This window comes from Micropterus salmoides, unplaced genomic scaffold (genome assembly GCF_014851395.1).
Source record: "Micropterus salmoides isolate LMB-PRFRI ecotype aquatic unplaced genomic scaffold, ASM1485139v1 Ms_hic_scaffold_11, whole genome shotgun sequence".
In the NCBI taxonomy this organism is placed as follows: Eukaryota; Metazoa; Chordata; class Actinopteri; order Centrarchiformes; family Centrarchidae; genus Micropterus; species Micropterus salmoides.
This window is the reverse complement of record NW_024040152.1, coordinates 10,283,836-10,310,447: the sequence shown is the minus strand read 5'-3', so window position 1 is coordinate 10,310,447 and position 26,612 is coordinate 10,283,836. Positions and strand designations below refer to the sequence as shown.

The window sequence follows — 26,612 nt, the reverse complement described above, 5'->3', positions numbered from 1 at the left end:
ATATGAACATCAACATAATATACTTTCTGAACCATAATGTTTAGGATTTTTCAATGTACTTTTCATCTTTCCAGCTTACAAAGACTTGATGCTTGATATATCTAGTCTATCACAAGGAAAAACATATCCCCCAATGCATTTCCCCCAAAAAACATGCACTGCTGATTTCTTTAAATCAATCTGCATTTGCAGACATGGTGTTATTTTAATGGCCTTCCATAATGTTTTTTTTTTTAATATCACATTGAAAAAATGGGGGGAAAAGATGCTTTGGAGTGTACTCAGCAGTGCTATAAACTATATTTCATTTATAGTAAACAACTTTAAACCAGCAAAAAAACAAGAACTTGAATTTTTTCCCCATCACAAGATCTTGTATCATGTGATAAATGAGATGTGCATGACTTTTCATAGCAACAATTCAGTCTCAGACAGCATTTATGCTTGGAAAGTTTGCTCAAAACCTCAAGCTTTTAAGGCTTAGAATGTTAAATGAAGACGAGAAGTCAGTATTACATCACTGAACTTATCTGATCTGATCTCTCCCTCAAACAACACTAAGAACTAGTATGACATATCATCAACACCAGCGCTTCCTCTCACACAGCTGTGTGATGAAACATGATGGCAACATTTACTCTTACCAGCATTGCCAGTTTGCTTTTTGAGAACAAGATCTTTGTACACACACAGAAATCCTTTTAATATAAATCACAACTCATAGTTGTTGTACTATAATACATCTGTCTCCCTTGAAAAAGAATACTAAGCAACTTTACTTTTGGATTCGCATTTAAGCCCTGTTAATGACAAATCTGTTCAATTAAAAACACTTTAAAGAAGAAATCTGAAATTAGTAGGAAATTGAACCCGGGTCTCTCACACCAAAGGCAGGCGCCTTTACAAATTAACAACACTTCCTCTGTTATTTGCCCTTTATATAGTGTTGTTACACACCACAGCATGCTTCAAGTTCACTCAGAATTTTAAATCGAAGCGCTGCTTCCACCAGAAGTGTCTACACACTTTTTGTATTCTTTGCGTGCATTTGCTGTTCTGACAGTGAAGCCTGCACCAGAAGTGACTCCACAAAGGAGACCTGCAGACAGGGTGCAAAATTTACTTTTTTGTCTAGCACCCACTGGCTAGTGAATGTGTACCAGCCACACAATAGATTACTATTGTTTCTTGGCTGGTGAGAGACGTAAATCTACCAGGCATTTGCATATTTTACCAACATTTGGCTGGTGCTAATTTTGCACCATGCCTGCAGACAGACTGTCCTGAAAAATAACTGCAGTAGAACTAACCTATGACTCGTGCCACCAGACACAGAATGACAGTGACTGTGACGAAGGTCCAGTTCCAGGAGTGAGGTCCATCCACCGTGGCCACACCCAGAAAGATGAAGATTAGTGTCTCACTGACGCTGCTCCACATTTTCAGGAAGTACTTGATGGTGGTGTGAGACTTGTGGGAAATGTTGGCCTCCACATAAGGTCGCATCACCGCACCACACGCTATCAACCTGGAAGGAGAAGAGGCAAACATTTGCTCAGTTGAAAGATAGTAAAAATTTGTACATGTAGTGGAGGTACACGCTATATATTTTAGGAAACATATTTTCATAGACTCCATGTTTTAAATTAGTTGTTTGTCTTGTCCCAAATGCTGGGATGTTTGTCATCCAAAACAAAATACTGGTGAGCATTTTTAAAATGCAGATGCAGTGATTTGACTTAAGTATTCAGCAAGAGTTTTCCACTAAAGGAATAGTGTAGTTACCCACTGATTATGGAAACATGACACCACAAAAGATGTCTCCATCCCTGTCTGGTGACCACTTCACTATTCTATTTTGGTGTCATGGAATGTATCTATTCAAAAATGTGGAGGCCAGAAATGAATGCCATCCATGTCCCATAAGCTGCACCAGCTGCTTCACTCCCCTCCATGTGATTATTGGTTTGGCTTTCAAGTCTTTTGGGGAATGATGAAAGGAATTCATATCAGTAAGCTGTTTCACTTCTTAATAAACAGGTGATATGAAAAAAAAACCTCAACAGTTTTTGATGTGAGGTGCAAGAAGCCAGCCACAGGCTTTGGAAGAGATTGTCCTTGAAGCTACGCATCCTTTGCCCCTGACTCAGAGGGGAGACTCAGTATATCATCGCCTCCTGTCTGCAACATCAATAACTCGTAGCACCTTAAACAGAAAATGGATTGAAATATCCCGGAGGCTGATGAGAAACGACACTTCAGAGAATGTTGGGATCCCAATAAATTTAAGTTTGGTTTAGGTGCTGTTATCAGTTCAATTCATTATACCACTGGTTATACGCCACGATGTACACTCAAAGTTAAATTGATTTTCTCTACAGTGACAAGTATGCAGATAGACCATGACATCTAATCACTGAGGTAAAATCCCTCCCTATATTAAAAACATGTAATACAAGAGGGACGTCCCTGAAACACCAAGAGTATTTCACAGATACCAGACAGCTAAAGGCTAACATGCTCACAATGACAATATCACCATGCCAATGTTCAGCAGGTATAATGTTTAACATGTTCCCCATCTTATAGTATTTTTCAACAAAACAGTTCCAGGATCTATGGAACCATGGGAACTAAACTCGGGAACAGTGAAGACTGGGCACATAAAAAAAAAATGATGGCTTGAAAAAATTGCTTAGCAGATGTTAGCATGCTAACATCTGCTAAGTAGCACTAAAAACAAAGTGCTGCAGGTGGCTGATGGGATTGTCATGAATAGTTTTTCCAGGCATTTGGCCTCTGGGGACCATGCATGTACACAATTTCATTTCTATCCTTCCAATAGTTGTTAAGATACACGCGGCTAGTGCTGCTGACAATCAATGAAAAACAGTAAACTGTGGTAAATAAGTATGACGTGAAACTCTTCAGACCAAACACAGAGCAAATGTTTCATACAAATTACATACAAAGTCAATGCAATGAGGCAAATAGGGGAGAATTGGTGGAGAGAGAAAAGAAAAGAAAACTTTAGGACTACATGGTAAGTTCTGAACTTACGTCTTTTTTACTTTAATACCAGCGTTAGTTGTCTTTTCAGTACTCTCTAATATTGGCTAATGGGTGCGAATATTTTCAGTTTGTGAAATATTCCAAAAAACACAAAAATTAGTTTTCAAACAGATCTCTTCCTCAAACGGTGAAAACGGCTAAAAACAGAAAACGATTAAACTTACTTGCACATCACAACGTGACATTACAATTATATTTATTCATTTATGGTGGATAGAAAAAGTCTACACACCCCTGTTAAAATGCCAGGTTCTTATGATATAAAATAATGAGACAAAGATAAATCATGTCAGAACTTTTTCCACCTTTAATGTGACCTATAATGTCAACAATTCAATTGAAAAACAAATTGAAATCTTTGAGGGGGAAAAATGAAAAATAAAACCCCTCAAATAACCTGGTTGTATAAGTGTGCACACCCTTAGACTAATACTTTGTTGAAGCACCTTTTGATTTTATTACAGCAGTCTGTCTTTTTGGGTAGGAGTCTATAAGCATGGCACATCTTGACACTCTTCTTTGCAAAAGCGCTCCAAATCTGTCAGATTGCACGAACGTCGCCTGTGCACAGCCCTCTTCAGATCACCCCACAGATGTTCAATTGGATTCAGGTCTGGGCTCTGGCTGGGCCATTCCAAAACATTAATCTTCTGGTGAAGCCATGCTTTTGTGGATTTGGATGTGTGCTTTGGGTCGTGCTGAAAGGTGAACTTCCTCTTCATCTTCAGCTTTCTAACCGACACCCAAAGGTTTTGTGCCAAAATTGCCTGGTATTTGTAACTGTTCATTATTCCCTCCACCCTGACTAAGGCCCCGGTTCCAGCTGAAGAAAAACAGCCCCAAAGCATGATGCTGCCACCACCATGCTTCACTGTGGGTATGCTGTTCCTTGGGTGATGTGCAGTGTTGTTTTTGTGCCAAACATACCTTTTGGAATTATGGCCAAAAAGTTCTACCTTGGTTTCATCAGACTATAACACATTTTCCCACATGCTTTTGGGTGACTTGACGTTTGTTTTTGCAAACTTCAGCCGTGCTTGGATGTTTTTTTTTGTAAGAAAAGGCTTCCATCTTGCCACCCTACCCCATTCATATGAAGAATACGGGCGATAGTTGTCACATGTACCACACAGCCAGTACTTGCCAGAAATTCCTGCAGTTCCTTTAATGTTGCTGTAGGCCTCTTGGAAGCCTCCCTGACCAGTTTTCTTTTCGTCTTTTCATCAATTTTGGAGGGACATCCAGTTCATGGTAAAGTCACAGTTGTGCCATATTTTCTCCACTTGATGATGACTGTCTTCACTGTGTTCTAATGCTTTGGAAATTCGTTTGTACCCGTCTCCTGACTTAAGTCTTTCAACGAGATCTCTCTGATGCTTTGAAAGCTCTGCGGACCATGGCTTTTGCTCAGAGATGCAACTAAGAAAATATCAGGAAAATCCTACTAGAACAGCTGAACTTTATTTGTGATTAATCAGAGTCACTTTAAATGATGGCAGGGGTGTAAGGACTTCTAGTTAACCTGAGTTTGAATGTGATTGGTTAATTCTGAACACAGCCACATCCCCAGTTATAAGAGGGTGTGCACACTTATGCAACCAGGTTATTGTAAGGTTTTAATTTTTAATTTTTCCCCCTCGAAGATTTCAGTTTGTTTTTCTATTGAATTGTTCACATTAAAAGGTGGAAAAAGTTCTGACATGATTTATCTTTGTCTCATTATTTACATTATAAGAACCTGGCATTTTAACAGGGGTGTGTAGACTTTTTCTATCCACTGTAGCTGACGGTTTTATCCAAAGCAACTTACAATTGCTATATATGTCAGAGGTTGCACACCTCTGGAGCAACTACACATTGGTATGTCACAGTGGATTCGAACCTGGGTCTCTCACACCAAAGACATGTGTCTTATCCACCACAATGAAAATGTTATTATGGAATAGTGGTGGGAGTGACAGCATTCAGTACATAAAGAAGATTCTGAAAATGTGCTATTCTGCTTGTCTCTCCAAGTCTATCTACATAACCACCTCCCCAAACTTACGCCATGATTCCAGAGAGATGGAACATCTCAGCTGACAGGTAGGCCATGTAGCTGTACACAAAGACAAAAAGTGGCTCGATGACACGTGTGTGGGATGTGAAGCGTGAGGTGAAGGCGGCCAGGATCCCATAGATAGCTCCTACTAAAACGCCACCCAGTGCAACCACCAGGAAGGAGATGACTCCCAGGACCGCATCCATCACAGTCACTGTGCCAACACCTGCATACTCCTCAAACAGGTGGTATAACACCTAGGAATGGGAGAAAGAGGGAGGAAAAGAGGGAACGATAAAAAATACTTTAAGAAACACTGTGCTGATTAAGATACATAACAAAAGCAGGTAAATGTTTACAACAGAAAAATCACTTGGGGTTTTATTGAATTATTTGCAGGATGCGTATATTGCTATGTCAATATAACTATATTTGAATATGTATTTTCTTTGATTATAGATTTATTATTTCGGTAAATGTATTATCTTGTAGTTATTTTAATTTAAAATTTAAATCATCTTAATTTAAAATTAAATAAAAATCTATCTATCTGTCTCTCTATTCATCCATTATAAAACATAATATATTGGTACATTTTAAAACACTTGTTAGCCAGTAAATTTAAAGAGATTTCAGGTTCCACACCGGACATCATCGCAATCTTACTGAACATGCTTTTCTTTTGCAAGGGAAAAGACAACTGCAACATTTTGTGCCAATTGGATAAAACAATACTTAAAAGTTCTGTACCAAGCCTTTGCTAAGTATCTCATTATGGAGATATACAGACTCCAGGCTAATCATGCAGATTGACTGCCTAGTGCTCCCAGACTGATAAGCTCTGCTCTCACCACAGCCTATACACCAAACAGCCTGGGCCGAAAATGGCACAGGGGCTGTCGCGCTTGTTTTGAAGCCAAAATTGGATCTGAGCGTATGACCTGGAGACAATGGCTGTCAGTGAATGAGCATGCAAAGTATTTGAGATAAAGATACTACGGGTGAATATTTAGCACAGTATTAACATGCTAGTTGATTTCAAAAACACTGGGTGTTAAAAATAAAGGTGACGTCTCAGATAACTATGATGCTAGTATTGTCAGTAACTTTATACTGTACATGGTGCTGTTCGGGAACAGGCCAGCTAACAGTTGAGCTAAGGATTACTGTGTGTAGACAGGCTAGTCAGTGGATTGATAGCTGTGTGTTGACAGCTGAAGTCTAATTATAAGGTTAAAAGTTTATTCAATATACAACCTCACCCGATGATAACACCAAGTAACTAGAGTTTTTATCGGCTTCACGGACTACTAAACTAGCCAATTTTAATCGCATCAGGATGCTCTACATAGGGCAACAAAGTTGTTGTTTACAACTCCAACCATATTACAACCGTTTAAGTAATAATTATACTTCTGAGGGCTACAGGCAAGCCAAGTGGTCACACTGCAGTTTATTTTATGTAGTCTTGACAGAGAACTGACTCTAATCTACCTTTACTGTGGCACTGATAAAACAATAAATGCATTCTCTTATAACAAATGGAAGCATTAAAGTCTGTTTCCAACCACATTGTGGCCTATTCCCTATTTTGGTCACTCACCACAGTGACAGCATCATTGAGCAGAGATTCGCCAAACACCAAGATGTGCAACAGTTCATTGATGTGGATCTCCTCAAACACCGCTAGCACAGCAACGGGATCCACAGCTGAGATGATGGAGGCAAACAACAGGCAAGGCAGGAGCTCTATCGTATGGAGACTGGATGGATTGTTTGGCTGGATCTGACACACAGCATACAGAAGGCCCCCGATGAAGAAGGCATTCCACAAGGTCCCCACAACAGCAAACATCAGGATGGTGCCCAGGTTCTCCATGAAGGGACGGATGGGCAGGAAGTAGCCAGCATCTAGGATGATGGGTGGCAGCAGGCAGAGGAAGAACAATCTGGAATCCAGCACTGGGGGGAGATCTTCTCCGGCTAGTTTGATGAGCCCCCCCACCAGAAGACCCACCACAATCAACAGGCAGCTCTCTGGCACAATACTGGACAGACGAGGAATCAGGTGGAAGCCTGGGAAAATTTACAAGAAAAAAGACAAGATGCAAGGGCATGGAGAGAGACAAAGGACAAGAATGAGGGGAGTGATTTTTCAGGAAATTCACTGCAGTATTTTATACCTTAGAAGTATTTGTGCGTGTGTGCGTGTGTGTGTGTGTGTGTGTGTGTGTGTGCAGAAGTGATAAGATTAACTGGAATTGTTCCCATCTGTTTTCTCACTTGTAAACACTGCAAAGCTGAAGACTTTCCAAGACAACACTACAGGAGGCAAAACTGTGACACTGCGCACTTTTTGAGTAGTAGCACCACGCAGATAACAAATTGTAGAGCACTCACAGGTACAAACAAACAAACAAACATACATACATTACTGGATAGTTTGTACTCATAAATGTTATTTCAGCAATATTCTGCACAGTTAAAGTGTGCAGGAAAGGAGGGAAACGCTTCTGATTGTTGTGTAGGCTGTGCAGATATGGCAGAGCTTGCTCAGAACTGTTATTTTCAGCATATGAATAAAGTGATACCTCCGGTTTTGAAGTTGTAGGTTGGGAAAGAACTGTGTGCTGTGTAGTTACTGGAATGACACATCAGCTAACACCATTGTCCTTGTGAATTCAAGAAGGGAAGAAAATGGAAATAGTATGCAAAACATTAATCGTAGACAGATCTCACATGAAGTCGTGGCTGCAATTTAAATACACATGCCATGAGCACCCAGCCAGGCTAATAAAAAGTGCTGCCTGTGAAATGAAGAGAGAATCTTTCAACTTCAATTTGTCTCTTTGTTTACATACTAATCCAATTTTGGAGGACTTCCACATAATTGAAACAGCCTTTAGCAACTACTTGCTATTGCTCAAGACAGAGTGGCCAAAACCGGTTTGACGGTTGCCTTTTTTTCACTAAACAGGCCCCTTACCAAACAGACAAACCCAACAAAGGTAAGTAAGGTGACTTTAGAGTTGGGTTGTTGTTTTTTGGGTCAAGTTTTGTACTTTTATTTTGCAAATTTAATGGTCTGCTTCCGCAGACAGAGTGAAAGCTGACGACTCGCATTCAGCGAGCTAACTCAGTAGCGCAAAGAACACAGGAATGGCAGGGAGATGAAGAGGGGAAAAACAGTGTGTCAGGCCAGAATATATGTGAAATAAGGGTTTATTCTGACCAAACCAGAGTTGGTGATTGTTGGAACATTAAAAAGAAGAACCATGATGTTTTGGGGGAGGTTTATTTAGTTTCTGTTAAGTTTAAAAAAAGTTGTGTTTGAGTTAACAAGGCAATTAAGCTAGTCTTAATTTGAAAAACTTGAATTCAGAAGGTGTACGTTTTTTCTGTTTAGTTAATAGGTGTAAGAATATTTTATATAGTGAGTTTATTTTGTTATTTATTTGACTAAGAGCTTGTGGAACACTCGCTGCTCCCAGTTGAAACTACTTGCTCGACTATATAGGTAATCACTGGTTGGGCTTTTGGTGGCTGGTTGGAAACTTAACATATCGCACACCTCTAGTGAACATGGGACCATAAATACTATCACCCTGAGCTGTGGTGAAGTTTCATATGAAACAATAAACACAATCAAGGCTACATAAATACACAGTGAGGTGACAGGATAAGACTTCAAAGAGATTGCAGCGTGCATCCCATAGTGAGAAGTCTTTCCCCGGCTATATTTACTGTACACTACAGCAGCATGGGGTCATTTTCCAGCTGCCAATGTACCTGCCGACGACATGGTGCATTAACACTAACACACAAACACACACAGAAATGTAAACCAAATAAAGCTACATTGTCACACACAGGCTAAACAATCTTATAGGGGTAGAAAATATGACAGATAACAGAGAACATATTCTGGCAGTACAGCAGATAATGATGCTACTTTTATAACTCTCTGAATTTGACACATTTTTGGAATTTCATAGAGTTATGTGCAAACACTATCGTTGATGGTGGAGGCTCACGTGAGAGATGGTCCTTGCTTCACATTACATGCCCCAAAAAGATTGTATTTCATTGTGAATGAGACAGTAAGACCAGTATTTTGCAGTCTGTGTGTATTTACATACAGAGGCAGGGACTGACATATCCACCCTAAGCAACAGCTATTCTACAGAAATATGTTGTCTAACCTCTGCAGTAATTTTAGATTCAAATGGTAACATTCACATAGAATTTTAACCTAAGATGCTTGGATAAATGCACCCAAAGCAGCACATGTTAAATCAATAAGCACCACAGCTACAAAGCTTAAGCTATTAAGGCCAAGAATGGATGGTGCAGTGACAGCAGCACCATCTGGCACAGTAACCACGGGGTGTGTTCCCTCCTGAGCAAAGAAGGGAGGGACAGGCAGGTGAACGTTTGCTCAAAAAGGATTGCAGAGGAGCTAATTAATATTCACTCATTGGCACGTTGCACAGTTTGTTATGTAATGGCGAGGGCTTGTACACAGTAAACCAGTTAACAACAATTCTGACAGCAAGTACATAGATAATTTATGAGATACGAGCTGGAATTATATTTAACCTTTACTTTATCATTTCAATGTTGCAGGGTTTTGTTTTAACAGTATGTGAAAGTTTAGCATCATAAGTCCTCTGCAGGAATACAAGACATATGAGGTGGGGGATATTTATACTTCGACAGCATGAGGACAAAACTATTAAGTGTTTCAGCACACAAGCTCAACAATTGCATGTCTGTGGATTATACAGCTGCATGCAGCTGGAGCTCTGAAGACAGCGAGGAAGCCTTTATCTTAAATGGTCTAAGGAGCCCTAAATTTACGAGATAAACGAGATGTCGGCCAACTGCTTTTCTCTTTTCAATGCACTTGCTGTATTAGAAAACAGGGACCATGCCAACTCCATAGAGGTTTAGCATTCAGGTGGGTTAACACACATGTTCTGGGATAAATGCTTGAAACACAGCTGCCTAAAGAGAAACCTTATCTGACCTTACCCTGACGCTTTATGTCAATTCAAAGCCAGTTCTGAGACTATACAAAGCACAATGTCTCTTCAGAAGAAAGCATCAGTTTGTTTCCTGGAGGATTCAAAATGAAAGCTAAATTACCACATTAATGTTCACAACATCTCAACCCCCTGTTACATAAGAAGCTGTGGCTTAAAATGTCTATGACGTCAACACTACAGAGATCTCTGTTTAGCGTGGGGTACACCAGATTACACAAGTGGGCCTGCACACCTCCAGTAAGCTAATTGGTTCCCATCTGAGAAATCTTATAGATTACTTTGACAGGCCTTCCACAGAAATGACTTAAAAATTCTGCCAGTAAATATCACTTTATCATCACCTTGCTTTATTACAAACAGGTGTAAAGTCTTGCAAAGAATTTAAAGACGTCCACTGTTCCACAATATGGATTTAACAGCTCATATCTGTATGTATGGTTTACTAAACACACAACGTATTTATCATACCATGGCATGTACATATGTTTAGCATTCTCTTTGATGGAAGATAAGCATGTTCTGCCTGTCGCAGGCTGACAGAGGGCAGCAGATGGTAGTGCATAAACCAAGGTGTTATGGGATCCAAAGAAACAAGGTCTGCAAACAAAGAGCATTTACTTCTGCAAGTCAAATCTTGGGGGACTTGTGCTCTACATTTCTGAGCAAACATACAGCATGATATCAGGTCATATGGTTGCACTGCTAATATTGCTAGAAGGTAGCAAATTACCAAGAGATCAAGGGTTCTGTAGCAAATTCAACATTGTTGTCTTTCCATATCATAGCCTCACAATTCTCATATTTAAATATTAGATAAGCTAAATATTAAATCTGTGACAGCATGAGACCTTACATTTTTGAGTCTGTATGAAAACGTGGTATTTTTGTATTTTTGAATTAGCCTGTCAATTTGCCATTTGTGTCAATGGAATGGAAATGAATTTGTGTTTTTATTGTGTAATTCTCAGTGAATACCCTGACATACCAGGACGTGCCCATGTTGCACTGCAGAAGCTGTGGAATAACCTACCTAATAATACCTCAACTGTTTGACTGACCAAGTTCAAAGAAAGTCAGCTATACAGAACCTTTAATAAGATCGGTAGTGTAGTCCTCATGAAAAGGACAAACAGGTCATTACTAGAGGAACTAAACGTATTACTGCCTTGAGCAGTGGTACACTCCACACTGGATCCAACATGACACTCTAAATTATCCATTATCATTCATGGATGGCCAGGAGGGACCAGTGAAGACTGTGCATGCTGAAGAACCAGGACATGAATTCTGAGACAAAAAGCCATTTCAGCATCAGTATTGACCTTTCTAAATGTAAAAACTCTCAACACGTCCTCGACCTCAGACAAAAAACTCAGTCGAGGAAGCCCAGGCTAAGTGGTGACAGTAAACACATTCTTAAATCTCTCCTGCATGACTCCCATAATGGCCTTCAGTGTTCATCAAGTGAAGAGCCACACCACTAGAGATAAGTAAAAAGTGGGGCAGTGCACTGTTAACACACACACACCACACACACCACACACCACACACCCACACACACTATATAAGAGAAGATGTTTTTGCAGAATTCTTCAACTATAAGATCAGGCAGTTCATCCTGGCCGCTTGTCAATAACGGCAGGCACTGTGTCCTTGCCCCATTTCCTCCTGAGAGCTGTCATGCAGCAAAGGATATTGAAAACCGGCAATGGGTAACAGCTCTTTCACTTCTACATGTGTACCCAGCACAGCCTGGTACTTGCTACACATGACCATTTCCAAATCGAGGAACTGTGTCCTGTTGCCAGGTGACTAATTGTATACTGGCAACCAAATCTGCTGGATCAAGCGAGCACAAAAGAGAGAAAACGGCTGCTTTGTTAAGGAAGGTGATTGATGATGCATTCATTGATTTCCTAGAAATCAAGATGTTAAATTGAATGGCAAGCTTTCCACCACAACATACTGCGGTTCACAGAAAGGTCAAGACAACTAATTTGATGCAGGCCTTGATAGAAGAAAATAGTTTAGTTTTAATTTTCTCTATGTATTGTCTGTGTTTAGATAAAGAATTTTCTATTAAATTATTCTTAATTTACCTGCTTTCTATATGTAAGTAAGCTGTGTTGAGAGAAACTTATTCACCTTGATTAACAGACCCTTGTGAGTGAAACCACTAGTTTCACTGATGTTGCATTGTGATGAGTCACACCGTAACTAACTTTTGTCTTTTGTCATTACATTAGAAATCTAAATAACATTGAAGTGTAACCGGTTTTATTCAGCCCAGAATTCAATTTGCCTCTTTACTTTTTGAAACAGACTTGTATTGAGTCTATGTAAATCCATTCAGACAGACTTCTATGTAGGGCTATCTGGAGAACAAGATTTGTAGGCAGGGGCATCTTTACAGTACATCAGACACACATTTTACTTTCATCAAAGAAACTGCAGCTTCTGCGATTTAGATATTGTACTTGGCCATATTGTGATAATATTTCGATTAATTGGGTTGGTTCTCTCAGATGCCCTCCCCCCCGTGGCTGACACTGAACACTAGGGCTGAAACGATTCATCGAGTCAATTGATAAATAAAATGCATCGACACAAATTCTTTGCATTGATGCTTCGTTTAATCCATATAACTATACAGCACAGTGTTTCAACTGTTGCACATTGCACTTAGGCTGTGAACAGGACGTGATTATGATGCCGCTGTTTGCAAAGTGGAGGAAGAGAGAGAAAGCGATGGACAAAGAAGAAAGTTGGATTATTTCAAGCTAAAAAAAACAACAACACTGTAATGTCACAGTCCGTCCACTGAAAAAACGCCTCGGCATCTGATCACAAAGCATCCGGTGTTCTGCCAGCAGACCACAGACAAGGTAACAGTAACAGCAACTTTAGCATTTCACTGAAATCATGATTGATTGTTGAGTTAGCCAAAGGAAGCCACAATCCTCAGCTGAAAATGTACACATGTGCGTTTGTTGTTCCCCTTTTTGGGCCGTGAGTTGTAACCTCACAGTCTAGAGTTAACTGGGTGTCGGGGAGTTGCACCTCCAGCTCTCTCTGTAGCTCAGATAATCCCTGCTACCTGCATGTGCTAATCCATCCTTTCACCCATATTCTTTGTCTTTATATTTGCTATCTTTATAATAACAAAAAGCTGTTTCGTGTTCAGGATCGCTCATTTCCCGTTTCATGTGTATTTTCTTCACAAAATGTGGTTTGGAGACCTGTGTCGGGTGACGCAGCTCCTGTAGTGTGTGACCCCCTGTCACCGATCAGTCACGCAGTGTGAACGCCACAACGACTTCAAGACTCCCGTCAAGTTGTGTAGTGTGAACGGCACGACCATCGGCCAAAGCCCACTTGTATAGCACTCGGTGATGTTTCTGTTTGTAAAGCAGCTGTCTGGTTGTTGGTCTGATGTTTGCTGTATGACACACTATGAATTTCCGAAAGGACCAATAAAATATCTATCACCTATAAACATGCACAGCTGATTCCGTTACGGGGGGGACACATCAATGAATCGTAGAATTAATTTATAGAAGCTTCGAATACTAAAATCATCGTTAGCTGCAGCCCTACTGAACACACATCTTGGGTGCTGATAGTCTCTTTTCCTTCCTTAGAGTATTAGCTTAGCTCCGCCCACACCTTTTGTTTAGCTTGTTGTTTCCTGTAACCATGTATATGATCCTGTCCAGAAACTCAGTCTGGTCCAAGATAATTCTACAGCTTCGTTGTGAACTTCTGTCTCCACGTTGAATAATACTCATCCTAACCAGCCACACAATTGGACCCAACGGAAATTTTCTTTCAGACCTTGTCCTGAAAAGAGTGCTGTGTAAAGACAAGCCTCTGTGGGTCATTGTTTGATTGTATGATGTAGATCATGGTGCTCCTCAAGTTGCTTGTGCAAGACCAGTGTTGGTTTAAATTATTAATAATGTCGTGCTGCTGGTATATTTCAGTATGATCCCTGATGCCATATCTGCACAATACTACTGACTCACACAGGTGATCTCTAGCAAAGGTCATGTTTCTAAGCAACAGTGAGGTTTGACGTTATCACCGCAACAGTGAGGTTTGACCCTTCACAAGCACGTCTTCCACTATCACTACTGAAGTGCTAGTGTAGATACTACCAGTAGCTCCAACTTTGACCTCGTCTTACAATTGACAAAAGATGATCTTTTTCATAGAGACAAGAATAATTTAAGACAGTTATTTCTATGATGGTAAAGAGTCTAAGCCACTGATCTACCCATGAGGCTATTTTTTAAACATCAAATAATTAATGAAACATACTCAGAGAGTCAAATGCCTTGTCAAAGTGTAGACAGAAGCTAAGTCTTAAGCTGCAAATTCAAAGGTAAATCCACAGTTGATTCTGTCACGATTTCAGTTTTGTCAACAAAATGTTGTGATTAAATAAAAAAATATACACCAACTGTAGAAGGAGGTACTACGAGGGACACATACTGTTCAAGAATGAAAACAGAGCTTTATGGGTCAACCCAGTGATACTGTCTTCCACCTTAGTTATCATCAATTGTTTACAATATATTAAGCAATCCTTTCAGGAATGGGCAGGCCTCTTAGGGAACCATTTACTCGGCAAACAAATGAGCTAAACAATTGCAGCATTCCTGAGATAGTGTTAATCAAGACTTAATGGATTTTAAGAAAATTAAACATCTGTGCAGCTTATCAACTACACACAGTGAAACCAGATTTAAGAAGTCTGCTAAATAAAAGGCAAAAAACAACCCACAGCGTTGCAGTTCACGCACAGAGAGCAGCTCAATCCCAAACTATGGAGAGCATAGGCCTACATTAATTGCCATTTTATGATTGACCTGTAATTACAAATACTGACTGTGTTAATAATAAACAAAGCTTGTGTTGACAGAATCGAGTTCAATTCTTTATTTGCACTGTCAAATCATCCTCGATAATCATGGTAATAAAACTGCAGCACCGCTGAGAACATGACTACACTTGTAAAATAATTGCAAGCAGAGCACGGTCTGGCTCGCTACTCTCCATAAAGTAAGGTACTAGCAACCAAAAATGTTTTAATATTTTGCATTCTTGTTGAACAGATAATGCCATATAACAGCATCACAAACTAGCTAACAAACCACAAAAAAAGGAAGGTGAGACTAACTGCACGTATGGATGTCAAACTTGTTACAAGGAGTCTCGCTAGAAGAGGGGAATACTGGAATCAAACGGCTTCACAGCCACCAAGGTAATAACCAAAAGGTGTGTCCCATTGCATGTTCATGTATTACTAGTGAACATTATCAGATTTAACCTAACTGAAACGTCAACCTGAAAGTTGATACTGGGTGGTAGTTTGATGATAATATAAATAATAATAATAATAATAATAATAATAAGCATTACGCCCTACAGTGTAGCCTACTCATTATTGTTTTTAACTGCTGGTGAATATGGAATAATATAATTTAGAAACTTCTTATTCTTCCTGATTATAACCACACAGATACTTTCAAACACACCCTTCCTCTAAACAAAAAAACAAAAAAAACTGTATCACTTTATCACTATAAAGTCATCATGACTTTATAGTAAGCTTCCAGCGCCAATTACAGCTTTTGACACAAGTTGATAACTAGTTATTTCTGTATTGGTCTGTACCCTTATTACAAGAGCCAATCCAGAGTATAACTCATAAATACAAGGGCTTTGCCACTTACTTTAACACTGTTAGGGCATATTCTCAGTAAAATTACATCCCCTGGGTTTTGATTTATATTAAAAGCTTTTGCACTGGGTATAACCAATTCAAGAAAAGTATTTGAGGGAGAAATAAGGGCAGAAAGGCACCATGCACGCAGGCAGGGATGCTTTAGAAATAAATGGACTGAGGATGTGCTTTTAGGCTTGTAAGATATTAAGTCCACGGACATGAATCAGATGCTGGTCCAAGGCTGAGCAGTGTAGCAGCCACACTGAATTACCCACAACCCATTTTCAGCCGTCCTGGGATAATCAGCAGCTTAAGGTCACAACTGTTTACTGCTCCTGTCAGCCCACATACTTGCCTCATTTCTTTTCTGCCTCCCTTCAGCTTCCTATACTTTCATCGCGCCTTGAACTCACTCTCTCACTTTACCCTCATCTCTCATATTCACTCCATGACCTTGAGCTGCATCCTAACAGAGAGCCACCCAAGCCAGGTGGTCCCACTCTGCCTGTCCTCTCCCCAGAGACACTGGGCTTCTCGCCCAAAAAGTAAAGGCTGTATGCGCCCCGCCTACAAGCTGGTGCTCAGTCAGGCCCCTAATGTCACAGGGAACTGACAAGATGCTGACTGCCAGAAAAAGTTAGCAGGGGACACTGCAGTGTTCTGTGGAAAGAACAACATGGGGAGTGTTTGACGATAGATGAAGAGACAGGACAGATTTTAGAAAGAAAGGAGAGTGTGAGGTGACGAGCAACAAAGGATGAGGAAACAGCAGACAGTGAAGCAACACAGGAAAGAGAAGGAGGTATACAGACGTCTTTCAGAGTGTAAAAGAGGACACAAACACTAGGAGGATCCCATGTTGAAAATATGCCAAATAATTGGTGTCCCAAAATCCAGACTGATGCATCAAGCTGCTTACTGTAGCAGGAGTAAGTACAGAACTAGCAAAATACCCTTTCCAGATGATGCTGACAGATCTGATGACTAATCTGCGTGACCAGCAGTATAGCTTTACCCTTAGAGTCGCCAACTGAATTGAGCTATTCTGGTCAAACTTGTTATGTCAGCATACCAAATGGTATGGTGGCATGTTATCTGATCACAACTTTGGCATCTAAATTAACCCAATAATCTCTTCATCATTTGATTTTGATCCAAAGAGCAGTCTGAAAACAAACTCTACCTTGAATTGTTTTGATTTTCAGGTTATGGTGCATCTGAACAACTGGCTGCAAATGGGTTAACATACCTGCAAAGAAAACACCTGCAGCCAGGACCATGTCCTGGAAAGACTTAACTCAAATTCCCAACTGTTAGGTCACATGCATTTCTACATGCTACGTGCATTAACATGACAACATACGTGACATTCACATGATACTCACCTAATTTCATTAAAGACGCAAGCAGCACCCATAATGAGATTTCAAAAGGGACCTGTATGTGGGGGTAGTCGAGGCTGAGCACAGGGAAAGGTTTTTTAGTGAAGTTATGCCCTTTGTCTGCCACTTTGTGTTTGTCCAAATGTTCCTGGTGGCTGATATCCGGAGAGCTGGAAGCTCCGAGAGGAAGAACGGAGCCCTCCAGAAACACCAAAACCATCAGCAGGAGCAGTCCCCGCTCCTGTAAAGTCTTACCGATACCAGCCGGGCTGTGTGAACCCGCCCCCAAAGGCATGATGCTGAATATGATGTTGGCGTAATGTAATATGAAAAGAAATGCGATCGTGCAAGTACGACTGAAAAGCAAGCAAGTTCAAGGAAGTTGGGTAACGTTACAGCTGAGTTGGTTTCAACTACGTAACATTACGACAGTCAATTTAAATCAACTATTCAACCGTCGAACATTCAAACTGACTTTAACGGTCGGTTCGACTAGCTTAAACAGAACCAGAGACCCATTCTGTCCGGTAACGTTGGCTAGCTTGACTTCTGCGTTGTTGCTTGCTGCCAGGTAGACAGACGCGCCGACACAGGCCGTTTGAAGAAAGCAGGAAATGCCAAGATGCTCTTACGAGTTTCTTTTTACAACAGCACAGACCATACTGTAAAACGCAAACCTATCCTATTCGTTTTCCCCCCTTTTTTTCCAGCGGTGTTTCACAAGTTTGTCGGTTTCTATGTCAGTGACTATCAATGTCCTCTTCGGTCAAAATGTCATTGTTGATGCTGGAGGCAAGCTAGACACAGCGGCATCCCCAACACGCTTCTTCTTCCCTCTGACTGCCCGAGAAACTCGTCCGTGAGGCGGAGATGCCCAGATACTGACCTTGAAGAGAAGCCACACAGCTGTCACATAGCATTTTGCCGTGTGCCCAATGTAATTCAACTTTTTGATATTAATGTCCCCGCATGCGGCATCTCCATCGTGATCCTAGGAGGACAAGACCTTGGTATGGCTTTCAGGTCAGAGGGAGGATGGTGAAAGACTTGGGGCTTGCTGACCACTGGTTTCAGAGGCTTGTCCCGGGTTGTCAAGACAAGTGGCGACAGCTCCTCTCTGTAGTGGCTTCATACATATGCACACAAAACGCACACCCTTTCGCGGACGTTTGGTGGATGGGAGGAGGAGAAGGTGTAGAGTGGAAGGGGAGGGGGATGGCCGACTACAGTGACACCTATAGGAATGGAGGTTTAAGGTATCTCATTGGGAGAAAGAAAAAGGATCTCCCTTAATGCTGCTTCTGAAACAAAAATTCTCCTTTACACATCTGTTCCTGAATTAGATAGGCTATGCTTTATCTATGTTGTTAATATTTTTTTCTTGATAGCTTTCATAGGGAGGTCAAAGGTCAGGGCCAAATAGACTAAAGTCCAGAGAGCAGAGTATTTTGCTCAAGGACACTTAAGCAGAATAACGTTGATGCTCACTGTCATCTAAGCTTTAACACTGTCAACTTAAATCACTACACCACTTGGTGTGATTGCTCTACTGAAAACCTTTAGTGTATGTTTGCAGTGAGCAGCCAGTTACACACCTATCATCATAGGTCATTATCCAGCCCTTTGCCAGCCCTGGCTGGTTACACGAATGTTACCATGCTAGTGTGCCTTTGCCTACATCTCGGATGACATCTCGGATTATGCCCGAGGACACCAGTTTACGCCATGATCTGAATACTTAATTAGCATGACGTGACCTAGCATTATGAGCAGTGATATTCATATTGGCTGGCTAAGGAGTGGGCCTGCATACATTTGCAGAAATTAATTTTAGCTGGGATAGAACATTGGCTACAAATAACCTTTAAGGTCACCGTGTTTGTCTTAGAAGTCAGGGGTCTGTTTCAGCTATCAAGGGTAGCCCTAGAGCAAGCTCAACTCATTCCTCAGTGACACTTAAGTAAAGCACATATGTTCTGTACTGAACCAAGGTACTTGTGTTAAAAGATAGTCATACTAATCAATATACTGTTTGTTTATTTGGTGTGTAGTGTCCTTGAAAGCTACTCAAATCGCAAGTTCAAAATTATGACTCAACATAACTGGTGAATTTCCAAGCACACCTTCCAGAGAACATATAATTGCCCTTGATGACTTGAAGCAGGCCTGCTGGCCAAGGGTAACATTACAGGCTTTTTGAAACCAGTAACGTTTTTACTCAGAGTTGACCATAGACTGTACAATAGAGAAGTTGACCGTGAAGCAGCACAAGGGCATCCCAAAGTAGGGCCGCAATGATTACTCGATTAAATTATTAATCGATTTAAGGAAATTAACCTATGAATTGCTTATGTCATTTTTAAGCAAAAATGCCAAACATTTGCTGGTTTCCCTCCATTGATTTTTAATCAAAATAACCCCTGGTTGGTCAGTTTGTCTTTGCTGTGATACAACATTACAGTAATAACTGTTGAGAAATGTTTCCACCTATGTATTCAAAACTGGCTTGCGTCCTTGCGTCCCCAAAAATTAGGCCAGTAAGACAAGAAATGAAGAGTGACATGGGTTGATTATAGTTTTGTGCTCAAATAGCTGCTTTCTGGACTTGTAGACAAGATATTGGCTAGTGAAAGAAAGTGTAAAGACATTAATTGTTCTGAGAAAAAGCTGTTAAACAAATATAGATTAGATAATGTCTAGTCTGTCAGAATGATCCGTGGTGCATTAATAAGGTATGGTCAGGGTTGATAACAGTGTGCTGCACAACACCCACACACTTAAACACAGAGTTCAGGCGACTAAGTGTCTATGCTGTTAGTCATTTCTGTCTGTCTGTATCACTTTTTATGACTTGAGGTGTTTTATGTTTTATAGTTAGTTAGATACTGCATCATGATCGGGGGAAACAGCGCAGGTGGCACACCTAATACTCTTGTACTGTGGTCACTGCTAGCTCTTGCTGACGGTGTGAACCGCTGTATGGTTTGCTCTAATGGACGAGTTCCAAATTAATTTTATATACTAACTGTATGCAGTATATATATATATATAGATATACTGCATACAGTTAGTATATAAAAGTGATTGTTGTAATGTTTTGCCATTAGTATACCTACAAGAAGTCAACATATTTTATTGTTTTATATAATAACAGAACAGGAAATTATATAATACATATAATAATACAGCAGTCACACTGAGACTTTAGGAATTAAACTTTGCAAGGAGAAGTAAAATGCCTCTGTAATGATTAAACACTTATTTATTATGCTTGCCTCACCACAGGTTTCAATTTATTTTAAAATGAGGACATTTTGACATGTCACATAGCAACAAAACCATGGATGTAATAATAAAATGAGCAACTGCTGAATTTCATTTAGCTGTTTAAGTTTCATGGTCCTATGCGCATGCTACCTCACTGTCAAACTGTCATGGCTTACTGGGCTCAGCCATTAATGTTGTTATAACCTTGTTATGTTGTTTCCCTACTATGCAAATCAAAATGTCTGTTGTGAAAATGTTTACTCAGCTGTGAGTAGTACATCCATTTCCTTTGTACATTGCCAATAGTATAGATCAACAGAACACATCTTCAAGGGTTTTTAGTATGCATGCTGACTGTTTTGATTTGAGTATAATTAATTTTTCCATGTCTCCAATATGAACAAACCACAGACCCAAAACCTGCTTAGAATTTGCTTTTCACTTTTAATGGGCCACTTTTTAAATAGTGTGTTAATTGAAGTTAAAGTGTCTTTGAACTTTTGTTGTCATCTCTGTGTACTTTGTGGAAGTGAAATTTGAATATACTTCCACATTTTCTGTTAAGGCAGGCTTGGAGGAGGAGCAGTGAATACTAAACTGTTGGTTATATTCAGGGCAATGTTATTTCAGTACATGCACTCATGTCTAAAATGTATTATGAATGCCTTTATGTCTGCTGGATCTGCAGCAGTTTGTGCTGTTTGAGAGGAGGGCATCATTATTTCTACTTGTGCATTCAATTTGTTGGGGGGGCTATTAGTTATCTATTGTTACTTATATCTTGACAGTTTGTTGGTTTATTGTGTGTTTGGTATATTTGTCTGTTGTTTTGGTGTTTCCCTTTTTAAGATAATGGTATAATCATAAATGAATGTCTATTTCTTTTGCTCTCATAACTATTTGAGTTGCAACCTCTTTCATTTATCTATTTCTAAGTAGGGTTACTGCAGTACTTGCTCACGTTTGCACAGTAAGAAAGCCATGCTTGGGATGGTATACATGTTCTATTGCAAGACCATGTATTGTATACCATATCAAGCATGACTTTACAAATCGATTTGTAAATTAAGCCCCATACAAAACTAGTAGTAACCCTAAATAAAATCTATGTTGGGACACAAAACCTGCCTCTAGCAGCTTTGTTGTGGTAAAGTTGAGATGCCAAGAACTTTGCTGCATGAGCCCAGATTTCTGCTCTATGATTCCAAACATCATCAAACTCTTGGAGAAAGTAATAGGAGGCATGGTGCTGTGGTTAGTGGATATGAGGGAAATTACTCAGGAGGACGGAGCTAAACACATGCCATGCCTATCATATTTGTGCTACGACTACTTATAGCAAAATAGAGTATGTGCTTCAAGGCCACATGAACCAGATGCCCTACGGGTTCAGTGCTGCAGTCAAGGCCAATCTGCACCCTAAAGCTGAAAGCCAGCAATTCAGATATGATCAAAGATAAATTGTACTCTACTAAAATAAATCCCCAGCCAGAAGAAAAAGGAGTTGCGTGTTGAAAGCTTTGTATTCATCCAAGATCGGGCAAGAACAATTTTATTGAACCTTATTGACCAAGCCTGCAGTCCAAAGCTTATTGGCTTTTGCTTTTGGGAGGCTTTCTTTCATATCCCTGAAGCCAAAGTAAGAACAGTCTCAGTGATAGAAGTCCATTTTGTCCTCTGAACTGTGCAATTACACAATTTCAGAACATAAAAACTCTACCATCTCACCCTGACTCCAAAATGGTTTATATGTCCGCTTTGAAGTTTCTATTTTCTACGTTTATCTGCATGGAGTTAGTCACTGTGTCTTGTCCCACAAACCACGCAATGTGAGCAAAACAAGTCATTTATTGCCAGGCAGCATTTGAAACCACAGAAATAAAACTGGCTGGAACTTTTATTATTTCCACAGGATTTAAAAACAAGGCAATTGACAGGCTTTGTAGTTTGTGGCTTTTATCTTTGTGTTCATTTCATATGGACAAAGTGACTCCAGTGTTAAAATCCTGTAGGGTGTACAGAATCATACTTATTCAGATATACATAACACACACAGGTAACATGAGGCTATGTGGGACTCTATATTCTACTTTGCATGTACATGTTGCTTACCAAGAGTCAGATTAAATCAGTAAATCATATACAGAGTAAGACTACTAAACAGTTTTTTTTTTCAATCCCCTGCACAGAAACTGTCTGCATCACTCATATGTTCCTGGCTGTACTGTATCAACATGGCTTTTCGTTAGAGGCTCGCTGCAGCATCCAGCGCTGTCATCTCCTGGATTTGTGACAAGTACCCAGCAGGTATGTGGGATAAGACTTGTAAAAACAAATGGTGATGTGATGCCACCTGGTATAAGCTCTGTAAATGATGACGAGCTCTGACAGCATGTCTGTCAGCAAGGAGAGGAGCAAAATATTTTGATGGTTTTATTCGCACTCTGCAGGGCAGAGGTAGTTATTTGAGGATTCACAGAGCACACGGTCACTTTTGACATGGAGCTGAAGCATCTGGATAATATCCAACTCCCTCTCGCTGTGTCTCTCTCTCTGTCTATTTGGCTCTCTCTCTCATAGGGTCATTGCTGCAAACCTCTTCCCCCGTATTTCCTCTAAGCCAATGCAAATATCACTGCTCTAACTAATTCCAGATCACATCATGCTTAATAAGTATACAATAGCTCCTGCAGACCACTGGTGTCCTTGGGGTATCATTTCCATCATCTTAGATTAAGGCAAAGACATATTTTCATAATTATGGTCATGTGGTCATGGCACGCTACGGGTCAGACGGTGATCCACATAATGTCTCTGGTGTAATTTGGTGGCTGCTCAGAATCAATGACCAATGTGACGTAAATGTTTTCAGCAGCTTAGTGTAGCTGACAGCATGCTGTAGCCAATCATTGTTCAGTGGCCAAGACTTATCATAATGTAGAGCATGGAGAAATGGCACATACAGCAGGCGGTGAAATATGTGTGTTTTATCAGTCTTAAGGGTGAACTCCACTTATTTTACACAACAATTTGATTGACTGACAATCTTATAGGAGTCAAAACTAAATCAGTATTATTTTAATTACTATCAAATGTGGCCCAGTTTGTCTTCCTCTCATTCTTCTCTTTAATCTATGTCTTTACATCTTCATTTCTGTTGGCTCTAACTGTAAGGCCTACCTCAAAGATGAAGAAATGCATTGTGAAATTGCAGGATTACAAGAACAATTGATGAGAATTAAGGAAATTCAGTAAACAAATAAGGGCGTTACAAATCCAAGCAAATGAATGTGGTAGATGTGATTTCATGGTTTCTTGGTTTTGCCATGTGTTAACACTCACCACCTCGCCACTGCAGTGTGTGATTCATTAATTTGACAGCAAGCTTCCCTCCCTTCTCCCCTCTCCTTCCTCTAGTTCTCTTTCTTCCCCCATTGTCTCCTGCTAGTGACACCTACCTGAATGCAGAATTTATTTCTGCAGACATTTGTATCTAAGAAAAAACCCTGACACACTCAAACTGTCTTCTGATGATGCAGCAACACCTCCCAAAGTCAAGCATATGACATTGTTTGCCATTGTGAAAATGTGCATGCACGACTCTGTGCCTGTAGGGGGTGCCATCATTCTATAAATATAAAATAACACGGCATCCAGTTCAAACTCTGTTCAGTAAAAATTAGAGAAGAAATTAGAGAAGAAATTGTCATCACTATGTTTTGAAAATCCTAACAGCATCAAACAATAATTTAAAATTACAATCACGATGGTATAAAGAAATAAAGCAATTCTAGGAGTGAGTACAAGTTTAAATCCCTGAGAAAAGATGCACTTGATATCTGAGTGGTGTAAATGAAATTCAGATGGGAGCTATGTGGCCTTACCCAAAATGAAACATTGCATGTTGTTTTCCTCACACACACTGTTTTAATAAAAGTCTTTAAGTGTGCCAGAGCCAGACTTTGCTCCACTGTCAGGTCAAGGTTTCCAAGGTGTTCTTTCCTTTGTGTTCCAGGCAGACCTTTTGGCTCCAGGGCGAACCATAACTCTTACCTCATTACCATGAAAGGTGCGCTCGCTCAGCGATTGTGCCCAGGTCACATCTGGCACCACCCAGAATAGACCAGGCGGGGAGGAAACCCACTTTGAACTTCAAAGGAGCCAGTAAAATTTGCTTGGAGGTATTCCACTGTATACACACATGACATTGTATTCAGCATAGATTGAGCACTTGAGAGGTAAGGCATCTCACATCCCGCCACTATGAATATTTCAACTGCCTGCAAAATTTAGAGCGGACCAGAACACTGATTATCTTAGTGGGCATGGATTATTTTAGTCAGTAACTTTGTTTTATGCCACAGTTTGTCAGACTGAGTTTTTTTTAACCTGTAGAGGGCCCTATTAATTCCAGAGTGATGTTTGCTTGGGAACATCTGCTTGAATTATGACTTCATCCACAAGGCCGGGGATGAGAGGGAGACAGTGAACGGCTTAGCTCAGGTTGCACCAGCCAAGGCCAGTTATGATATGAGCTGTATATCAGTACCTCTACCAGCTGAGAAAGGGAAAACATGAACAAACAGAGTGTAGGACAAAAAAAGAACATGAATTATCTCTCTCTTATCAAAATACCTGCATTATTGGGCATTATCTGCTGCTCTCTTCATACTTCACAGACCCCACACTCCACCCACAAACACAAACATTACGCCAGTCACAAAGTTGTTTGAGTTCAACAATGTTATGACTCAACCTTCGCTCTTACAATCTATAAGAGTGAACACAAATCATCCTCTCAGCCAGGTGCAGCCAGCCAGTAAGAGATGTTTGAGCATGTATCTTAACATGGCGGCTCTGTAATTCACCACCACAGTTTTCATGTATAATTTACCACCACAAGAAGTTCCTCTTTCATGTATTATTAAATGGAATAACCAATCATTTGGACTGTGCACTGTTTTCACTGTGTAATTCCGTCGACACAGCGCTGACTGTTTGTAAGAGTATATGAACAGTGAAACTGAATGAAGACAATAATAGTCAATGTTATAATGTAGGAAGTCTCACTTTAGAAACAAGTGAACAAGAAGAGTGAATTTAGCTTATCAGTGCATATATCCAGTGTATTCTATTTAGGTTTGTGGCTATATTTTTACTTCATCTAATCACTATGGAATATTATATTATTAAACTCTGCATTTATGGACAGATTTTGCAGTTACAATCAAATTAATGTAAAGTTTTTGGGTACAAAATTAATACAATTATAGATGTATTAAGAGAACTGCCACAGGTTCCAGAGGCCTGGACCTCGGTCACTTTCACCAAAGGCTGCTCTTTTTTTTATGTTGTTTTTATAAATGAAAGTGTTATCTTGAATTAAGTAACATAATTTTAACTGTTGGATATCAAGTTATGGGATGGTTGTAAAACAAATTGTAATGTAAAATGCATGTGATCTAAAAGAAACATACACATCTCTGAAAGCTATAGCTGAAGCTAAATCTGCATGAGTTAATCTTTTGGCCACTCCAGGGCAACGCAACAAGCTGTAAACACAACACTGGCATATTATCACCTGTTAAGTTGATATATCAAACAGTTGCCTTTTATGTGTCCAGCAGATACAGAACAACATTAGCATTCATTTGGAGTCATGTTTCTGGCCAACTGCTGAATGTAAATCCAATATTTATTCCCCTTTTAGCTCAAGCTTTAGCTATTTGCTAACTTTCCCTGTCTGCGTCTGTTGCTAGTCTGAAAACAGCACTGATGAGAGTAGTAAGAATGAACAAAAACAGTAAAGTTGCGGGCTTGAAAACCAAATCAAAGAGAGATGAGGAGAACTGCAGAGTCCTAATTCTCGGGTGGAGTGATCCGTGTCCCATCACACATTGTCATTTTATCCATCATCAATACAAAAATATTGATCAGTGCAGCTTTAAAGGAATATCATTCAATTTGAATGAGCTGATTTAAATGTTTTACTATTCACTCAATAGATTATAATTAGCACATTGGATACTGATTACTGACTGTGATACACTGTAGAAGAGTATATAAATTAT

At 40.0% G+C, this 26,612-nt stretch overlaps 1 protein-coding gene across 1 annotated transcript in view; it reads right to left on the bottom strand.

The window, feature by feature from the left end:
* Positions 1 to 18,437, bottom strand: part of slc9a1a (solute carrier family 9 member A1a) — a 30,878-nt gene extending 12,441 nt beyond the window's left edge. Inside the window, exons 1-4 of the mRNA XM_038710842.1 lie at positions 17,278 to 18,437; positions 6,717 to 7,189; positions 5,120 to 5,370; positions 1,311 to 1,528 (exon numbers count right to left, since the gene is read on the bottom strand). Of these exons, the coding sequence (XP_038566770.1) occupies positions 1,311 to 1,528; positions 5,120 to 5,370; positions 6,717 to 7,189; positions 17,278 to 17,569 (1,234 nt within the window). The 5' untranslated portion in view covers positions 17,570 to 18,437. The remainder of the gene's footprint in view (positions 1 to 1,310; positions 1,529 to 5,119; positions 5,371 to 6,716; positions 7,190 to 17,277) is intronic.
* Positions 18,438 to 26,612: the final 8,175 nt, after the last annotated feature.